The sequence below is a fragment of the Mangifera indica genome, chromosome 10, assembly GCF_011075055.1.
Source record: "Mangifera indica cultivar Alphonso chromosome 10, CATAS_Mindica_2.1, whole genome shotgun sequence".
NCBI classification, from domain to species: Eukaryota; Viridiplantae; Streptophyta; class Magnoliopsida; order Sapindales; family Anacardiaceae; genus Mangifera; species Mangifera indica.
In genome coordinates, this window is record NC_058146.1 from 5,690,202 (window position 1) to 5,711,729 (window position 21,528).

At 30.7% G+C, this 21,528-nt stretch overlaps 2 protein-coding genes across 3 annotated transcripts; one reads left to right on the forward strand and one right to left on the reverse strand.

Moving 5' to 3' along the window:
• Positions 1–2,443: 2,443 nt before the first annotated feature.
• LOC123227008 (protein NETWORKED 4A-like) lies at positions 2,444–5,404 on the reverse strand. Of its 2 annotated transcripts, none has more exons than XM_044651612.1 (3): positions 5,171–5,404; positions 4,471–4,575; positions 2,444–4,276 (listed from the first exon to the last, which is right to left on the reverse strand). In XM_044651612.1, the coding sequence occupies exon 3, from the start codon at positions 4,272–4,274 to the stop codon at positions 2,571–2,573; it is 1,704 nt and encodes a 567-aa protein (XP_044507547.1). In that variant the 5' UTR covers positions 4,275–4,276; positions 4,471–4,575; positions 5,171–5,404; the 3' UTR covers positions 2,444–2,570. The 2 variants fall into 2 exon arrangements, with proteins under 2 accessions (XP_044507547.1, XP_044507548.1); XM_044651613.1 differs by having other exon boundaries at positions 4,471–4,610.
• A 6,903-nt stretch (positions 5,405–12,307) lies between these two features.
• Positions 12,308–14,441, forward strand: LOC123228236 (methylesterase 17-like). The gene is made up of 4 exons (XM_044653558.1): positions 12,308–12,646; positions 12,733–12,873; positions 13,386–13,520; positions 14,075–14,441. The coding sequence occupies exons 1-4, from the start codon at positions 12,395–12,397 to the stop codon at positions 14,357–14,359; spliced, it is 813 nt and encodes a 270-aa protein (XP_044509493.1). The 5' UTR covers positions 12,308–12,394; the 3' UTR covers positions 14,360–14,441.
• Positions 14,442–21,528: the final 7,087 nt, after the last annotated feature.

A 21,528-nucleotide genomic window follows, 5' to 3' on the forward strand; every position in this document is an offset into this window, starting at 1 on the left:
TATTATAATATATAATATAATATAATATAATATTTAATATAAAATATAAAAAATTAGCTTTCAAACAACTTCTCTCTCCACATATTTTGTTGAAATTTGAAAAAGAGGAAGAGATGAGGGTCGACGTCCGCGGTGAGCGATAAGATTGTAATTAATAAGCTTGCTTTGCTTTCTTTCACTCGCCTATTTTCTTCTACATTGTACTACTCTCTCTCTCTCTCTCTCTCTCTCTCTCTCTCTCTCCTCCTGCCACGTCCTCTCCACTTTAACTTTTTACCTTTTCGCATTTACTACACCTACTCCACTGTATACCAACAACCTTAATTAATGAAAATAATAGACTACAGTAAAACGGGTCCTCTATCAAATTGGTATTTTTATTAATTAATGACATAATTAATAATTTATTATATTTTTTAAATATAAAATATAATTTTAAATATATTAATTAAATAATTATCACTTCATTACATATGTAAAAAAAAATTAATTACAAATTATTGGTTTAAATTTTTTTGGTTCAATTAATTTGTTAAGTTTGATCAAATTTTAAATAAATCAATATTTATATGTAAATTATATCCGTTTGTAAATTAGTTCATAATTTAATTGATTAAACTGAACTTCCAATCAGATTTTAAAAAGATATTGGTAAATTGTATAATCCACCAAGGTTTGAGAATCTATAATTTTATTGATAAATTTAAAATTATAAAAGATCAATAATATATATATATATTTTTAAGTATATAAAAAAATATATGTAATTATTATTATATGATTAATTATTATTTTATTTTTAATTTAAAATTATTTAATAATATATATCAAATAAATATTATTTACGTATTGAAATATTAAAATTTTGACCAACCAAGAAAATAATTTTATGCCCTCGCTCCAAAGGCATTTCATTTAATTTCTGTTGGCTCACACAAATTACGTGTTAGTATTATTGGTATTTCCTGTTTTATTTATCAAATAATAATTGACTTCATCTCAGTCATCTGGAAGCAATCCTCAAGTATCAAAGAAACAATGTAGTGGGAATATTTATGAAGATTTTTCTATAATTTCTCTTGATAAAGACTCCGTCAACGGAAGCGCGGAAGCGGCAAGAAAAGTCAGGAGTGTGCACGTGGTATTATATGACCCGGTAGACAAGTATACAAAGTCTGAGCTGTAAATATCATAGTAACTTCAAAAGTGGGTACCTCCTCTTGCCTTTGACCACCTACAGGAATGTGATCTTCCCGTTTATATTACGCCACTTGGCATCATCATTATGACGACTGCCTTCGCTGTCCATGACCATAATGGTCGACACCATTTTTGCCATTTCATCCCACTATGCTTTCATAGATATTAAAGTCGTGTTTGACTGAGCAATTACTCAGGGAAATCTGTTTACACATATTACGCCTAATGCTTAATCAATAAAAATTAGATTCAAATTGAATCGAATTAAACTCAAATATAATTCAATTTAAGTGATATTAAATTTAAATTCAAGTTTAATCTCACCTCAAAAGTATTGAAACTTAATTACTTTGAAAGAAGTTGAATTCGAATACAAATTTGAGTAGAGTTTTGAATTCAATTTGATATTAAAATAAAATTATTTTGATATATATTAATCAAAATAATATCATTTTAATTGATTTATATCCAATTTTTCTATCTTACAAACTCAACGAGACGAATACCCCTAAAGTTTTAATTTTAATTCAAATTCGAAAATATTGAACTCTCAAACTCAAATTCAAACTTGAAAGTACTGAATTTTTAAGCTTGAGTTCAAATTCGAACTTGTTTGAGTTTATTCGAATCCAACTTAAACTTGAAGAAGGTCAGCTCGGATGACATTGATTGTCAATACTTAAAGCCAAAACGATTTGAAGAAAGAATATTTCAAAGTTAGAAATTGCAGAGCTTAGCTGTAAGGTGTCAACACAATAAACAAGTCCAATCTAGGCGTGAGGAAAGTTAATGGTTTCATTCCACCGCAATCCTCTTCTTTACATCACACAATCATATTTATATTTATATGCAACTTACTCACTCCTTCGGTATATAAAGAATATTTAGCTTCACCTGCAAGTTTCTAATGTCAGCTTGGGCTTTTACTTCAATAGAAAACACGACTGGTTTCCCAATTCTGTTCGAAAGTAACAGTTGACTCTCTCTTCTTCGGACCTCAAAACACAATGTCAACTGAGTGCCAGACAACAACCCATTCAAACTCACCTTATTTTAATATAATCCCTTCAAAGAGGGAAGACTTAGTGAAAATAATCAATCCCGATGCATCACCTTTTCTAATCAAACACACATTCAAGGGTGAGTTAAAGAGCTAGAAAATAAACAAAACCTTTTAGATTATCTGAGCATATTCCTAAAACTTTCAATCTAAAATGATAAATAACTAACAGAGACAGAGAAATCACAATAAGAAAGAAACATCCAGAACTAGTTAACGATATATGAAGCTTTAACAACATACAACATAAAATGGAATACACAAATGAGTCTTTTGATACTTACTAGACCCATACTGGGCATAGGTTCACTTATGCAGCAATACCCTGATGCTTTTTGTTCCTAATAAATGCTTGACGAAGTTCTATGTACCCACTCCGGTAATGTTCCAGCGAGAAACAAAGCTGCCGTATAGCCTCTCTTTTCTCCTCTGCCCCGTCTAATATCACATTTCTCTGCTCATCCACCTCTTTCTCCAGCTCCTTCACTCTCACTCTTAACTCATCAACTACCTTCTCCGTGGTTTCAGCTCTAGCGATCAGTCGTGCATGATCAATGCGTACCCTTTGCAACAGCTCATCCTTTTGCCTAATGCAATCATCTTGACAACTCACTTCTGCCCTCAGTGTGTTTATTTTTGCATTAAGTTCATCTTTTTCTGCCATAAGCATGTCATATTTCAATTTAAGACTATCAAGGTTTTTGTTCAAAGCTTCAATATGGCTAGCTCTCCCAGCAACTTCTACCTTCAATTGACTGATCTCACTTTGCATCCCACTTTGTTGGGTCTCATGCAAACCTTTCATCTCCATTTTCTCATTTTCACATTGCTTGATCTGATCCTCTAAAACTTTTCCTCGCAAATCCAATTCTTTGAGCCCTGCATCAGCAAGGGTCTGTTTCTCTAACAACCTAGCCACATTACACTGCAGCTGTGCTTTTTCCAAAGAGAAGTTTTCTTGGACATCATTCAGTGCAACTTTCAACTTCTGGATCTCATCATCAGAGTCAGACAGATCACATTCATATTTTGCAATTGTCTCTTTCAACTTCAAAACCTGACTTCTATCAGAATCAAGACTGGCCTTCAGCATGGCTACATCTTCTTGAGCCAACTCAAGTTGGCCTTTTAGTTGATAGGTATGTTCAGCAATTTCATTTGCAAGTTCATTTTTCAAGCATTTGATTTGTTCATCTGATTCCCAAAGCCTTTCTTTACTTACTTCAAGCTCTTGCATCAACATTTCAATCCTACACTTAGATTCAGAAACACAAGTTTCTAATTCAAATGTATAGTTTTCCAGTTCAAGTACTTTTATTCTCTTCATCTCAAGAGCAGCCTCCCTCAATTCAATATCTCTTTTCACAGATTCAGTCTGTGCATGAAGCTCATTCTTCAACTTGGCAACCTCTTCTTCTGACAACTGGAGTTTTAGGTTTGAAACTCTTAGCTTCTCCTCATACTCGATAACTCTTCCAAGTAACTCTTTGTACCTCGCATTTTCTCTTAGCTCCAAGAAACTGTCTGGATTGCTTTCCTCGGTCTCCTGGAGCTTCTCTTTCATGCTTGGAAGCTTAGTTCCCAGCTCAGTAATCCTTTCATGGAACCCCTTTCCTTCTAAGTTTCCAGGCACAGCTGAGTAAAATTTGATGGAGCTAGAATATTCTGACTCTGTGTCTGATGATGACATAGAAAAATCAGAGCTTCTGCCAGAGCTGAAAGATGCAGCTTGATGGCTAGAGTTATGTAAAATCAGCTTTTGATCGGGAGTAAGCAGTGGAGACCCTAGGCTAGAGCCAGATTTAAAATTGCCAGAAATCTGCATTTGGAAATCCGATGGTATTATTTTTTGTAATTCTCCTGTAAAATGATCATAGCGCTCAGCCAGAGACTGATACAAGTGATAAAATTCCTGAATGTGAATAGCAAACTCTGGCCAATGTGCTTCAGCCTCCTTCGACAAAGACTCACCATCTTCTATCAGTTTCAGCACTTGCTTGAGACTCTGGCCCATCTCTGCGGTTATTTTTTATTTTTTTGGGAATCATTTACACACCATTCAGTAATTTTAAATGAAAAATTTTTTTGCTGCAAACTAATATGAAGATTGGAGATGACAATTAGACAAAAACAGTATTGAATTGGGGATATATTTTAAATCAGCAAACAGTATTGAACAACAATTAAGGCGTATGGATTTTGGTGTTCACCTTCAAGATACCCTGCTAGTGGCTTAAAATTAACGGGCCTAATGTGACTACTCCCAAACTTGATTGCGATTCTTCAGATTCTGTCATCTTCATACTAGTTTCCATCTGATTTCAGTTACAACATATCAAAGTGTAAGGACCTAACCAAATAAAATAATCATAAGAATCAAACTAATGTTCAAATTGATAAGAAAAATGACTAAAGGTAGTCAGATGAAACCCAGGGAGAAAATGAAACCGCTGAGCTAAAGCAAGACAATATTTATATCAGCAATTGAAAAGATAACAACATTTTAAAGCATTATATCCATTGCAAACAGCAACATAAATTAAAACTCAGAGATCTCTTACTCTTATTAATAAAGCATAGAACAAAATTGTTCTGGACTTAGAAAACAAAAAAATACTTGGATGCTGCAGTTAGCGTTTAGTTAATTTCGATAAACCCTAAAAATTTTCCACCGATTTGATCAATCCTTTAGAGTTACAGTAGTACTCAATAATTCAATGTAGTGGCACTCTAATTGTCTTTCTCCACAGCCATGAACGGAAACAAATTAAAACTCAAAGTCCGAGCAACCTTTACCAAACACTAAAGCTTAAATCATTAGAGCTGATGCAAGACAAACAAACAATAATTTGCATAAATGGAAGCTCATAATTAATCATAAACAAGGAATACCAAAAGTAAGAAAGAGACCTGTAGTTAGGGCAAGCGAGATGAAGGACTAAGAAGACGAGACTAAAGAGTTAAGAATTAAGCGACAATCAGAAAAGGCTGAGATATGGAAACGGAACAAATGAAGCCAAACAGGTCCGACCACTTGTTTTTGGGGGCACTATGTTCCCGCCCTCTCTTCTTTACCCAAATTGCCCTCCGTTTTCCAATTTTCAAAGCCCCTCCGTCCCTTTTCCCTTTTTTTTCGGTACATCAAATCAAATTCTCTCTACTTTCGCGTAGTTCTACGTACCGTTAACTTTAAATTCATGGGGACGTGGGGTCGGGCATGACACTTCAAGCAGTGCCAGCGCAACAAATTAAATTCATGGCGGGAAAATTTGGATTATTCACTGGACACAAAAGTAGATTTGTTTGGTCGGCGAGATATTATTTTCTATCTTATGTATAATTTTTGCATATAATTTTTTATATAAATAATCATATATTATTATATAATTAAATATTATTTTATTTTTAATTTTTAATTATCTAATTATATAATGATAAATTATTATTTATACACAAAAATTATATATATAGTACTACTTTATCTAAGATATATGTATTTGCATATAGAAGTTCAGTGAATTTTTGTGTAAGTACTCATTAAGCAATGTTATGTGAATATATTTTCTAATATATATAAAATTTATCATCATATAATTGAATATTATTTATTTTTAATTAAAAATTATTTAATATACTCAAAAATAAATAAAAATATATATTGATCGTACTTATCTTATAAAAATAGGAGAATTCGAGTAAATTGGGGAAACGACTAGAACCATTAAGAAGCCACTTTCCCCTATTTTGGATAAAAAAATTTATTGTTAAGAGGATGTCTTTAGAGCAACAGTAGAGTCTTGCATGAGTCACATTCTATAACATCTTAACGTACTTCATGACCTACATGTTGAACTTGATTTTGAACCTTGTGGTCAAAAGAAACTTGTTTTTATCTTTGGTGAAGATGAGGGGTAGCTAGATAGTATGTATGCAACTATTGTGAGTTCAAATTTGCACACTGATGGAGGTGTGAGTTATCAACATGTATTTGTGCAAATTCTCTGCATATTAAACCTAACGTGATTTATCTACACATCGAATTTGATATGAGTTTTTTACACGTTAGGTAGAAGCCTAGACTTTAGTAGCTGTTAGGATGGAAGTCAGATGTTAGATCAAGGTTTTCATGATATTAGTTAGGTCATTGATCGTTATATCCAATTGTCTTTTGCAATAAAATCAGCTAATTCACGGTTGCATGTTAACTATCAACCATAAAAGGAGGTTACTCAAAGGGTGAGTAATTTGATAATCAATAAAAACTATATTTGTATGGGCAACAACTACATAAGGGTGGTGAACTATTGTGTTTTGCTCATCTTGTGTGAGTGGAGTGGTGTTGAAGCATTCCTAGTGTGAGTCATAAGAAGATACTTGTGTTGAAGAAAGTTTGAAGCAAACTTTGTTGAAATTGTTAGAGAAAGCTTTTTGAGGCCATTCTTATATTGCCAAAAATTGTTGATGTAAGAATTTACACCAACGTAAGTGCACAACTATCCGATATGAGGGTGTTATCTAAGTACTATAGAGAGTGTCCAAGTAAATAACAAAAACAATAAAATAGTAAAAGTAAATAGAAGTTTTTTAAGTGTTTTGATTGGTTGAACAATACTAACAGCTATTGTAGTATAATTTACCCCTTTTTTTTAACATTGTGTTCACATAGAATAAGTATAAAGAGTAATTAAGAGTCTTTCTTATGAGATGGTAAAATATCTTTAGGGGAAAGCTTAATAGTATTGACAGATCAAAATGCTCCAAAAGATCATTTCTTTTGCTTTGCTTTTCGATCTATATACTTAGAATAAAGGATGTTGTTGTCACGTGATGCTTGAAGATTTTCACTAGCCTTGCATGCTTATTCAATTGAGAGAGTACTTGTACCATCAAGATTGTTACATGTTAAAGGAGGTTAGATGTTGTGCCACTGTTTTTTATTAATGTAAAATGTGTTATCTGATCGATTTAGTCACTTTGTATTTAATATAACATCAGAACAATACCTCTTTTTTCATTAAATGTAGTACACCTAGCTTCGTTGGTAAGGTGATGAATATTGTGCCTAGTTACTCGCTTTGGCAGTTTGAATATCTTGCTTGTGGGTGGGCATGCAATTATGATTTATTAGCTGGAGTATGTTCTTACTTTGAGGGCCTATATTCACATTAAATGGATACACTCGTCTAGATGACATAAGTTATCTACAAGCTCCTGTTGTGAGTTATCTACACATTTATGTCGAGATGTTAAAGTTGTTGATCCACTAGCCATTTATCAAGGATTTACCACCTAGACACCAAGTCTATTGGAGACACAATTATTAAAGGGAAAAATTCTACTACATAACCATACAAATAAATTTGTGTAATTTCAATTTGTTCAACTAATTTCACAAGGGGTGGATACAAATCGAACCGAGCTTAAACACTCTTTGGCTTGAATTCAATTCGAATAAAAAATAGTTTGATTTGAATTTGGTTGGAATAAAAATTATTTAATTCGAGTTTGATTTGAATTTATAGTTTAAATACATAGTTCAACTATGAGACTCAGATTTATGGTTCAAATTCATGACTCATTAACAAAACAATGTTGTTTAATAATTACTTAACATAATTTAAATCGAGTCACAAACTAAGTTCAAATCTAATCAAATCATCTATCTAGCTTGTTAGGCAAACCGAACTGGAGTTTCTCTAGTTTAAATTTGACTCAATTTCAAAATGAGCTGAATCTCCTAACTCGAACTCGATTCAAATTTGAACTAAATGAATTCAAACTAAACCAAATCGAGCTAAACTAGCTCAGTTTAAATCCAACACTAGATTTCATTAGATCATGATAAAACAGAGAGCTCTATCAATCTCATCATATGAATCATCAAAGTATAACATAGCTACAAATTGTAATTCAGAACGCATGTAGCTAACCCTATGATATACATACATGGGAGAATATACCGTATTAGAAAAGTATACATGAATGTATAGTTGACATACAAATTTTCTCGGGGGAAGTTGGCAAAGCAAAAGTAAGGAGGAATAGAACACTGTTACATTACATAATTGGGCATATAAATAATAAATTATTATATGATTGAATATTATTTTATTATAAATATAAAAACATATCATATGTATCTAATTATATATTAAAAAATACATACATATAACGTCGTTCAAATTTAATTAAAATGAATTATTATTTTTAGTTAGTACTGATGATAAAACTATTATTTTATCAATAATATTAAAAAATATATAATTTTATTTTTTATTTAATTTAAGAAATTAATAATTTTTTTATAAAAAATTTGAAAAAAAATTATATTTTTCTTTCAAAAATCGATTTTTTAAAAACCCAATGCGCCAAAACCTTCGTCGGGATTATGTCTTTGGGCCAATTAAAAATCACCAGTTTGTCAATGGTGGGCGCAGGATTCACACCATCGACCTTTAGTATCGGCTGCAATCAGTAAGTAAATTAATGTCCAAGATCAAAGACGACGGTCAATATCGTTTTTTTTTTTTCAAAGAAATTATTAAATTATTGTTGACTTTTCATATATGTAAATTTTTTCTTCAATATGCATCAGTCGGTCCACCTTTCCGCAAATTAAGATAGGATTACCTACTAGATCAATATCCATTATAAAATTATTCATATTATATTAAAAAAAAGAACTCATAGAATAATCATCATGTAAAGATAAGTATATAAATAGATATATATTTGATATATATTATTAAATAATTAAATAATTTTAAATTAAAAATAACATAATATTTAATCATATAATAATATATTATATGTGTATTTATTTATATACTCAAAAATTTAGATACACAATATTGCCCATTTTGATGTTATATTATGAATAGTATTATATATATAAAGTATGTGTATAATTTTATACATAAATAATAATATATTATCATATAATTATATAATTTTAAATTAAAAATAAAATAACATATCATTATATAATGTAAAAAATAGCGAATAATTTTCACTATTTTTCTTTGGCCAAAAGACTTATTCCCACCCGAGGTTTAGGGCAATCCTAAATATACATCCGTGAAGTTTTAAAAACTCAAACATCAGCTTATAGACTATTAAATATAACCAAAACTGTTGGTTATAAAGGGTAAAATTATCATTTGATCACAAAATCTTAAAACCTTAAAAATTTATATCATTTCTTTCTTTGGTTTGAAAAATTAACATTTTTCTCTGAAGGATTAAGTTTTGAAAAATTTACTCTTTTCACTAGGGTTTTTCCTTTTTTTTTTTCAACAATCGAATGTTTTCTTGACATCAGTTGGTTTTTCCACCAGCTTCTTCTCCCATCATTGGCCTTCCCACTGTAACAGTTTTGTCAGATGAGGATTGATGAAACTACTGTAATAGAAAAGTTGACCGATGGTGAGAATGACTTTTGATCATTAAAGAAAGAAAAAAAACCTTATAAATTTTTTTTTTATAACTTTATTTTTGGGAAAAAAAATTAATTTTTTTAATTAAAAAATATAAAATTTTAAAGTTTAATAATAAAAAAATAATTTTATTTTTTTAATTAATGTCTCACCACGATTACATATTCGAGAAGGGGCAAACATTGGGCCGGAATAAGCCTTTTTATTCTATCAAGGCCAAAGGACTATTTTCCACCAAAAGTATGTGGTTTTCTAAAGTTTCATTTCATTAACTTTGAAAATCTCATTTACCCACCCATAGACGGTTAAAATTAACGGAACTCTAACCCCTAAAAAATTTATCTCATTTTCTCCCCAAAAATTTTAAAAACTAACAATTTTCTCTCAACCCAAGTTTTAAAAAATAATATTTTTTCTCTTAGGGTTTTCAATTTTTCAGAGTTAATTTTTTGGTACCGTTTCTTCCTCTCCGACGACCTCCAGGCGATGCCTTTTCTCTCCAACACGGCCTCCTTCTGATAATTGTTATGGGCGTGATCGTCGACAAAAACGAGTCATCGTCATATTTAACTTTAACCAAAACATATATATACGTTATTTTTTCTTCTATAAACGCCAACTGATGCACCTTTCTACAAATCAAGACTGGTTACCTACTAAAACAATATCTATTATAAAAAAACTATGAAAAGTGAGTACAGATCATAACGCGCAAACTGATGTAACCTGCATCATATTTTTTTGTTATTTTATCCATTAGCCTAATAGCTAATTCCCAATTTGCCATGAAGTGAGGATAGCTTGGCCTCTTTTTTTTTTTTTTTTTTAAATGTATATTTATTTTAAATATATAAATAAATAAAAATTTATATGTATTATTATATGAGTAGATATTATTTTATTTTTAATTCAAAATAAATATATATAATTTTATTTTATATATATATATATATATATAAAGATATGAAAGCTACACTTCAACTAGAGTATAAGTCTCTGCCATCTACTTTCGGATGGTCCATCAAAGTGTTATGTTCTCTTTCATTCCATTGATGCAATGTATATGTAATTTGTATTTGATACTTATATCGGTATTCATTTAGACTCACTTCCCAATAGCATGGTTGTTTTTTTTCTTTCGATAACCAGAGATCTTATTTATATTGGTTAGATGAATAAACCGAAAATACAATGATCAAATTTATAATTATTATATAAACGTGACAAAAACTCAAACTTTTTTTTTTAGAAATTCTAATATTTTTAACCATTGAGATTATAACATGACATCTTACCGACTTCTTTCACAACAACAACAACTACTACTACTTTCCCTTTCCTTTTCTATTTCCTTCTTTCTCTGCTGAAACTTCTGTACAAATATTGTCTTCTCAGCCATGGAAGAGTTGAAGACAGTAATATAGTGTATTACAGCTTCCTTTGATTTCTTGTTCAAATTGGGAACAACTAACGATATCTTGTAGCCACTGAGAAGGGATATGTAAGGACACAATGAATGATTAAAAATTAAGTATGGACCATGAATAAACATAAAAATAAAACAAGGATATTGTTGGCCTGCAATATATGAATAAACAAGCCAACAACATTACGTTTAACTACGCACATAAATCTAAAACAGCCGACAATTGTTACATCATCTTCATATTTTCTTTTAATTCTGAAAAGTTAAACAAAAGCTCTTGCTTCTCTGTTCAATGACAAATCTCCATTTCCAAATATGACTTTTTCCTGTAAGAATTGCCTAATTATTTGTTTTTCTCAACATGTCCTAAATAAATATCTCATCTCATCAAATTCTCCCTCTATGTGATGTAAAACTTGTCTCCAAATGGATAGTTTGATTAGCAAAAGTTATGAATTTTTTATACAAAACCCAATAAAGGGTTGGTTTGAGACCTGTTGGTATTAGGGTAAGATCAGACTTTTGAATTACTTAATTTAATGAACTTGTCCGATGTGATTAATCAAACCTCAATAAGGACAAATCGACTTCAGAGAAGTTCCTCATCATTAAAATAAAAAAAAATTCACAAAACTTAGAATGAAGCTGAGCTCATTTTGTCATAGCCTTCTAGGCTTCAAAGGATGAGTGGAGACACTAAGATCCGTCCCTTCAAGGTCGAATAAACCAAGCCAAGAAAATAAAACCAATATGTCTTACCTACAAATCTCATCATATCAAATTATCCATTTGAGTGATGCAATTTGTTACCAAGTGGAATCATAGTGAAATATGGATTTTTTTTTTAACAAGTATCTCATTCGAATCAAATTATCCTTTCGAAGTCGAATCAAACACATTGAATAAGTAAAACCCCAAGTCCAGTGATCCTTATAATCATTTTATTAAGTAAATCAAAAATTTAATCTTAAAATATCATCAGAAAAGATTTGAATTTGTGTCTTCTTATATATGAAACCCCTCAATTCCCCCTCAAACTAATTAGGAGTTAGTGAAACATGATGGTATATAAGGTAGGTTTCACAGGACTTACAATGAAACTGACCCCATTGTGTCACAGCCCTCTATGCTTCAAATGATGAGTGGAGAAAGGAAGAATCATTACTCCTTGTGACTATCCCAACTATAAATGCAATACTAGCAAGAGGAGGAGGAGGAGGAGGCAAATTGGGTTGACAGAAGAAAAGGTTACTGAGAGAGCACACAGGAGCCATGGGAGAGGAGGTCAACAAGGCACAAATACCACCCGTTAAGCCACACTTTGTGCTGGTCCATGGTATGAGTGGAGGAGCTTGGTGCTGGTTCAAAATCAGAAGCCTCATGGAGAATTCTGGGTACAAAGTCTCATGTATTGACCTCAAAAGTGCGGGAATTGATCCTTCTGATGCTAATTCTATTCATTCTTTTGATGATTACAATAAACCCTTAATCGACTTCATGTCTGCCTTGCCTCACGATGAACAGGTTTGTTATAATATAAACTTACATGCATGACATGTATCTTGATTACTTTGTAATCATCATATTCATATTAAATGGTCCTTTTGAAGGTGATACTGGTGGGGCACAGTGCCGGCGGCTTAAGCATAACGCAGGCCACCCACAAGTTCGCAAAGAAAATCCGGTTGGCTGTGTATGTTGCAGCCACCATGCTGAAACACGGATTCTGTGCAGATCAAGATGCCAAAGATGTAAACCAAATTTCTTTCCCTCTATATGATTAAACTTCCTTCTGGTAGATAATTCTGATAGAGTTGATAGAGTGTCAGATGTCAAACACTGAGCTTACCTAATCATAATGTGATTCCAGGATTTTACAGCCTGTGAAATTTCAATTATTTTATTGACATTTCTTTGCTTTCACATTTGACTTACATCCAAAGCATGCATATAGGATCAAATTGAACATTTTGAGGTTGAAAATTTCTTAATTGAATGTTGAGGGCAGGCTTGAAAAGAGCCCAGAATTAAATGGCTGATTGATGGTGTACCAGCAAAGCTGCGATTTTCAGTCTTCTCTTCAATTATCATTTTCTTTTACTTGTCAAGTGATGAAATGGGAATTAGCTGACATTGCCATTGTCTTTATTTTCAATCATTAATGTGCATTGTTGAATCCGCCCACCCATGATTTCAGATGGGCCTGTAAGAATATAATAATAGACAGTAACTATGCTTTGCTAATGCTGGCTATATGGCGCAGGGCGTCCCTGATTTATCCCAATTTGGTGATGTTTACGCGTTTAGATTTGGCTTGGGAGGTAATCAGCCTCCAACAAGCGCCATTGTGAAGAAAGAATTCCAGAGAAAAATCATCTATCAAATGAGTCCTCCAGAGGTCAGTGGCCATACTTTCTGAAAATGCTTTATTTGGTGGTAACAGACATTCAACCCCATATGCCGTACTCATTCCTAAAATGGTGGACTGATTTTTGTTTTTCTAACTAGTAACCCCACCTTAGGTAAAATCTCAGGTGTAATTAGAGTCATAACTATTAAATTTGGATCCACAACTATTAAATAGTCTCGACTCGAACTTAAACTTTTTTAAGAATTTATTCAGGAATTTCACACTTTTAACCTGTAAAATTATATCTTAAGGGTACACACCATTGATATTTTCATGATCTCTTTTGTCCATCCGTTTCACGTGCCATAAAAGATGATATTACGTCAGATTCACACTGCCCGGGTACTGCCAGCCACAGACATACTTGCATCTGGCAATCCAATTAAAAAGATAAAGACGAAGAAGAACATAACATTACACATGGAAATGAGAAAAAAGACGAAAAACATGTACCCTTAAAGTGCATGCATATTGAATTCATAATGCAAATTTTGTATCTTTGTGAAGGAAAAAAAAAAAAAAACTGGTTTAATTTGGTGCAGGATTCCACTCTAGCTGCTATGCTTTTGAAGCCAGGACCTGTTCTAGCACTAAAATCTGCCAGGTTCAGCCAAGAGAATGAGAGTGTGGAGGGTGTGCCTCGTGTTTGCATCAAAACACTAAATGATAATGTTTTGAAAGCAGAGCAACAAGATGCCATGATAAAGAGATGGCCACCATCTAATGTTTATGTTTTGGAGAGTGACCACAGCCCATTTTTCTCCACCCCATTTCTGCTATTCGGCTTGCTTGTCAAAGCTGCTGCTTCTATTGGGTACTGTATCTAGTTTGCTTAGGATGAAATAAATGTATGTCCATTCAAAAGATTAATTTGATTTTCGTATTAATGCAATTGAAACCTTTGTAGCATTTGGGTGGAATTTGCCAAATTCTTTGTGTTTTGAAGTGGTCTGATGTTTGACCAGACATATAAACTTTAAATGAAGAGAAACAAAAAATTCAAAACCGCTGAATTGGTAGTAGGCACAATATTACTCTCATTGCTACTCCCACATTGTCCTTACTCCTTAACCCATTGATGAATAGGCATTAACTTGTAAGTTACAATAATGTTAAGCTGTGGAATTTTTTATTAGAGATTTCTTTTTATAACCTTATATCAATTATGTAAATAGAACAAGTTTTCACTTGGGATTCCATCTATGTTGAACTAAATTAAGCTTAGGGTTGGCTCAAACTCTCTCGTTCGTTCAAATTGATACCAATATCATCAAAGGGTTGTTGACTAGGTAAACAATATCATATAAGGGGTGAATAATGTTGTTGAATGATGAAGAGTGTCATCATGATGAGTATATCTGAAGCCAAGTTATGAAGCTACATATACAGTTCAAAATTAACTCGTTTGAGTTGAATTAGTTTGAATTAGATCATTCTCTAATGTTCTAATTTTTAAAATATAAGTTATTAGTACAATCAAGAGCTATTAAAACATTCGTTCTTTAATTAAAACTTTAAATTGTTACATCAATTTGTTAAATTTTGCGGTCAATGTTTTGATCAAAATTATCAAACATTTATTTAAAATATGTTGATCACCAATTATATTATAATAAGAATTTTTAATTTAAAAACATGACCTCAAAAGATGTCGACATGAATAAGAACAAAGCCATGCCGGAGTGAAACTTGGAATTAAATAATACAAGTTAGAAGGAACATTAGATCACCCGCAATATTTGCACGAATCAATTCAATTTCATATGCATTGCCATTCTAGATAAGTGATGTTGTTGAAATGACTCAACCAAATCATTTTTGTTTTATCAGTGGTGGCTAACGCAACTTCAAACTTAAGTACGGTCAAATATCTATCGTAATGTATTGAATAATCAAGAAAATAAACGTCCAAGATGATGGTCAATGTCAATTTTTCCCAAGAAATTATTAAATTATTTGTTGACTTTTTATGTTGAACTTTCACCGATATAAATACGTTTTGATATATATCAATTTTATATATAAATAATGATATATTATGTCAAAATTAAATAGTTTTAAATAAGAAATAAAATAACACCTAATCACGTAGTAATAAATTATTATTTATGTATAAGGTTGTACACATAATTTATTGTTAATTAATATTTGTTTACCTTGGATCCCAAATGTTAGTAAAACTGATGAAATATTAAAATTTTTAAGGTACAAACCTTAATTTTAGACTATGTTATGTTTGTAAAATCTTGATTTATTTGGTGCAATAGCTATAAGTCTAGTTATTATACCTAGATTTAGGGGTGTATTCGAATCGAGCTTATTCGAGCTCGAAATGAGCCAACCCTAAGCCAGCACAAGCTCGAGCCAGTATTTTCGAGCTCAAACTGAGCTCGAGCTTTTTTGTCAAAGTTTGTAAATTAAAAATTTCAGTATAAAACGACGTCGTTTCGACTAATATGTATTAAAATAACGTCGTTTCGATCAATATGTATTAAAATAACGTCGTTTTAATAACAAATTAATTAAAAATTTGAATTCGAAATGAGCTGAGTTCGAACTCAAACATAACGAGCTCAATGAGCCCAAACTCGAGTTCTATTATTATGAAGTCGAACTGAGTTTGAGCTCAATTCATCTCGAATCTAACTCTACCTAAATTTATCCATTTAATAAATACGGACAAGTCTGGTTATTGTACCTAGATTTATTTGTTTAATAAATACAGGCAAGTTATAAAAGAAAGAAAAAATTTGTTTATCTGAACCATCTAACTTCCAACCAATTAGCCAACCATAATATTTTAGTGCTATCTACCACCATCAATTTGGTTTTCGTTTATTTATAAATACATATAAACAAAACAAACCAATCAATTTTGATTTATAAAAAGATCAAATCATAGATTGATTTACAGTTGAATCGGATAATCCCATCCGAATTTTATGATTAATGTATTTTCATGATAATATTTTATTTTTGATACTTAATTCATGTATGGCAGACGCTCTTTTCCCAGACAAGTTTTCTATTTCTAATATTTTTTTTAACTTCATAAACCAGCATTTTTATTTAACATTAAAATTTGAATGTTCAAATGTTATTTTAATTAGTTTACTTATATTATAAGATTAATATCGATTATATTTCTTAGACATAAATACATCGTTACTTTCATTAAAAACTAATTATTGGACTCTTATTTATAATTAAAAAACTATTTTTATGGTTGGAATCAGTTCTTTCGAATGCCATCTCAATTCTAAAATTAAAATAGGCCAAATGACTATTTCCCACCCAAGATTTGGTGCAAATCCAATTTTTCATTTGTTAATTATCAAAAATCTAAATATTCATCTGTCTGTTAAATTTTACTATTACTGTTAGAGATAAAATTATCATTTAATAAAACAATAAAATTATGTGTACCCACTTTGGATACACAAATGTATACACATTTATATGTGTCATCATGTGATTAGATGATTTTGAATTAATAATAAAACAATAACCAATCATATGATGACACATATGAGTGTGTATATATTTATGTATCCAAGGTGGGTAAACATAGTATATATTTTTAAAAAACTATAAATTCATCATATTCCCCTCCCCCTAAGTTTAAAAATTAACAATTTACCCTACCTTCACCCACTTAAAGTTTGAAAATTTTATATTCTCCTTTTAGGGTTTTTGCAGCGGTTGGAGACGACGATGACGACGTTCTTCCTCCCTCCTAGCTTCACTTTTAACTGTGGTCCATTTTCAATCATCATCGGTCATCCTCTTCCCTCACCGACTAATGCACGATGAGGCCAAGATTTGGGTCTTTTCGTCACCAACGATCTCTTCGTCACATCATCATGCCATTTAAAAAAACTGAACAATATTTCTTTTTTAATTCTCAAAACTAATTTTGTGTTTTCCTCATCCGTGGCATGTGCAAAGATTCACTTCGATTTGAAGTCTAAAATATGAATTGATTAATTTGTTTGTTTTTTTCAACTGACTAGTATGTTATTTATTGTACAAAAAATTTTAATTATGTATTATGTTATATTAGATTGATAGTTAATTAAATACTTTATAATTCACATACCCTTTTTTTTTTCCGTTTCCACATTTACTAACTAGGATTCTAAACACAAAAAGACCAGACAAGTAAGAGTAGTGTCATGTGTATAACTTTATACACAAAAATGGTTTAATCATATAGTGATGTATTATTATTTGTATACAAAATGATGCAAATAGTTTTATTGGGCAAATAATTAATCAATTGACCTCTAATGGTTGTCTGTTTCTAAGCTCTATGTAACATATAAAACCCTATCATAGAGAAGAAGAGGAATCGCCAATTCTTCTACTCTTAATTTGCATACATATGAAAACTACACCTCAACTAGAGTACAAGCCTCTCTCATCTACTTCGGATGCTCCATCAAACCGCTATCCTCATCTTCGTTCAATCAATGCAATGGGCTATAAATGTTTCCAACGCTTTTGGCTGGCTATTTCTGATTCATTCGATGATATATCATTATTGATAGGTAAATTAATATATAAAATCATTATTTCATATTGTGTTCAGATCATCCAAACCCCATCTCAGGCTCACTTCCAATAATCTTTTCTTCTAACCTACTGCTTTCACAACAACTACTACTACTTTCCCATTTTTCTCTATTTCCTTCTTTCTACCATAACAATCACCCACTTCAGAATATCGCCTATATTCTGCTGAAACTTCTGTACAAAATTTGTCTTTTCAGCAAAGGAAGACTTGATGATAGTGATTTAGTGTGCTATAGTTTTGCAAATTAAATGACTTTTTAGTCTTTCTTTGTTTTCTTGTTCTAATTGGGAACAACTGACAATATCTTGTGGAATTTTCTGGCCACTGAGAAGTGATATAATGACACAATGAATAATTAAAAATTATGGACCATCAATAACTTAAAAATAAAATAAGGGCATTGTTGGCCGGCAATACATGAATAAACAAAACCAATAGCATTACATTTAAATACGCATGTAAATCTCAAATAGCCGACAATTGTTGCATCATCTTCATATTTTCTTTTAATTCTGAAAAGGAAAACAAAAGCTCTGGCTCCTCTATTCAATGACAAATCTCCATTTCCAAGTATAACTTTCTGTAAGAATTGCCTAATTATTTGTTTGTCTCAACATGTCTTACCTTACAAAATCCCATCATATCAAATTCTCCACATGAGTGATGTGATTTGTTGGATATTGTTGACTTTAGGTACACAACTTATAATGATTTTTGTTTTTGAGTTTCGTAACACAAAATATATTAGAGAACTTATAAAATATTTAACTGTTCATATCTTAGTATCTTTAAACAAGGTAGAATATACATATAAACTCAACATCTTTCTTTATCCAAGGGTGTCACAGTTACCAAATGGAATCATAGTAAGACTGTGTCAATTAGTTTTCGACTACCTTAGACTTACTCAAAATTGGTTGTGTTTAGTTTTTGTTGAGTCTGAAGGGGTGTTCTTTAATTTAAATTCATGTTTTAATTTAAGACAAGGTGAAGTTTTGTGGGATTAGTGTGCTCTAAACTTTTAAGTGAAGGGAAATATTGTAATTCACCATGGTAAGGGGCATATAAATCATTTCCAGGTTACATATTTTATAACCCTGAGTATATATACTCATGGTTTTTTAGTCGATAGATTTTGAGAGAATTCTATTCACCTGTTCCTAATCTTTTTTTTGTTAGGGTTTGCAAAATCTCTTTGGTTTTCTTTGATTTTCAGTGTGTTTCGATGATAAATCATGTTATATTTGAGTATTTATCTATGTTCAATCCTTCTATATTAATATGTTGCATAAATTAAAATGTTCTTTGAATAGACACATTGTTTTTAAGTGTTTTTGGGGACATATCAATATAATTCATTCTTTTGTTTATTCTTCAAAGCCCTTTTTACTCAAATGTAATCAACTTAATTTTAGGACAATCTTCCATGTCAGTTTGGGATTTCTCTAGTGTTTTTAATTTGGATACTCTTAGCCTATGCAAAGGTTTCTTCACACAAAGGTTGTTTCTAGTCTTATGGTTTTAAAGGATTGAATTGGAGTAACTCAAAGCAACAATGTCCAGGAGAAGAGCTTGGTATCGCTATGGCTCATATTTGTCTGGCAACCTTGAAGTTGCAAGTTTCTCTCTTTTCTCCCTTTCTGATACTTTTGATATGAAATTATGTACACTTAATCTACATTCAAAAAGGCTGAAATTAGGAAGAGAATTAGTGTAAGCTGAAGTATCTACACTCCATCTGCATATGAGGAAATCTGAATATCTACCACATTTTTTTATGATTGGATCTATAAAATCACAACTGTTGATATGATTTCAATCGTTAAATCTAATCAGATTACTCACAACCTCTTTATGACAATACATTAATTTTTATAAGGTGAAATAATTAAGGTTGTCAATCAAGTTTGACTTGTTCAAACTTTGGTCAATAAAAAGATTTAGGGTTCAGGTTTTAAGCTTATCCTTGCGAACCTTAGATTTTTTTTTCAAGTCTAGTTTATAAAAAAAGTTTCAAGCTTTTGAGCTTTTAGGCTCATTCTATAACTTTAAAAACTTGCAAAAACACCCTATAATCTCATACAAGTTTAAAAACTTAACAAATACACATTATTTATAATGAATTTTCGAGCCCTATTAGACTTTGAGTTTGAATAACCTTTATTTAAGCTTAAGTCTGATAACTTAATAAACAAATCTTTTTGTCCAACCTATTCGAGACCCAAATTTTTTTATTTGAAACTAAAATTTTTAAAGCTCAAATGTAACTTTAAAAACTTACAAAAACACCCCTACAATCTCTTACAAGTTTAAAAACCTAACAAATACACCTTATCTATAATGAATTTTAAAACCCTATCAGACCTTGTGTTTGAATAACCATCGTTCAAGGTTGAGTTTGATAACTTACAAAACAAATCTTTTTATCCAACCTATTTGAGACCCAAATTTTTTAATCTAAAACTAAATTTTTAGACCAAACAATCGAGATTCGGGCTTGATTGTCCAATTAAAAACCCTAATGATAATTGATTTATCTAACACTGTGTTAGTCTTTTTTAAATAGAGTTGAGTTTTGGACCATAATTTATAGTTTTTAAATTTAAATGGTAAAAAAAGATGATTTTTTTAAAACTCTGGATGCAAAATAATTTCCTTTATTTTTATTTTATCAATGGTGGCTTACGCAACTTCAAACTTAAGTACAGTCAAATATCTATCGTAATGTATTTAATAATCAAGTAAATAAATGTCCTAGATGATGGTCAATATCAATTTTCTTCTAAGAAATTATTAAATTATTTGTTGACTTTTCATGTTGAACTTTCACCAACATATATTTATATATATATACATACATGTTTTGGCATATCTCAATTTTATGTACAAATAATAATATATTATTATATAATTATATATTTTTAAATTAAAAATAAATAATATTCAATCACATAATGACAAATTGTTATTTATACAAAAGGTTGTTCACATAGTTTATTGATAATTAATATCTTATTACCTTAAATCTCAAAAGTTAGTAAAACTGATAAAATATTAGAATTTTAAAGTGAAAATTCTAGTTTGAGCTTATGTCATATTTGTAAAATTTACACTTATCTAATACAGTGATTGTATGTTCAATTATTTTATTCAAATTTATTTATCTAATAAATACAGATAAATTATTAAAAAAAGTAATAATTTGTTCATTTGAACTATCTAACTTCTAGCGAACTAGCTACCCATAATATTTTAGTGTTATCTACCACCATCAATTTGGTTTTTGTTTATTTATAAATACATATACACAAGACAAACCAATCAACTTTTATTTATAAAGCGGACCAAATTATCATTTTTTTCCGTTTCTGTATTTACTAATTAGAATTTTAAACACAAATATCAGATAAATAAGAATAA

Excerpts from the sequence above, each read along its gene's own strand:
- LOC123227008 (XM_044651612.1), bottom strand. The coding sequence starts at position 4,274 with ATGGGCCAGAGTCTCAAGCAAGTGCTGAAACTGATAGAAGATGGTGAG.
- LOC123228236 (XM_044653558.1), top strand. The coding sequence starts at position 12,395 with ATGGGAGAGGAGGTCAACAAGGCACAAATACCACCCGTTAAGCCACAC. Across the intron at positions 12,647-12,732 it reads CCTTGCCTCACGATGAACAG|GTGATACTGGTGGGGCACAG; the intron begins GTTTGTTATAAT and ends GTCCTTTTGAAG. Across the intron at positions 13,521-14,074 it reads ATCAAATGAGTCCTCCAGAG|GATTCCACTCTAGCTGCTAT; the intron begins GTCAGTGGCCAT and ends AATTTGGTGCAG.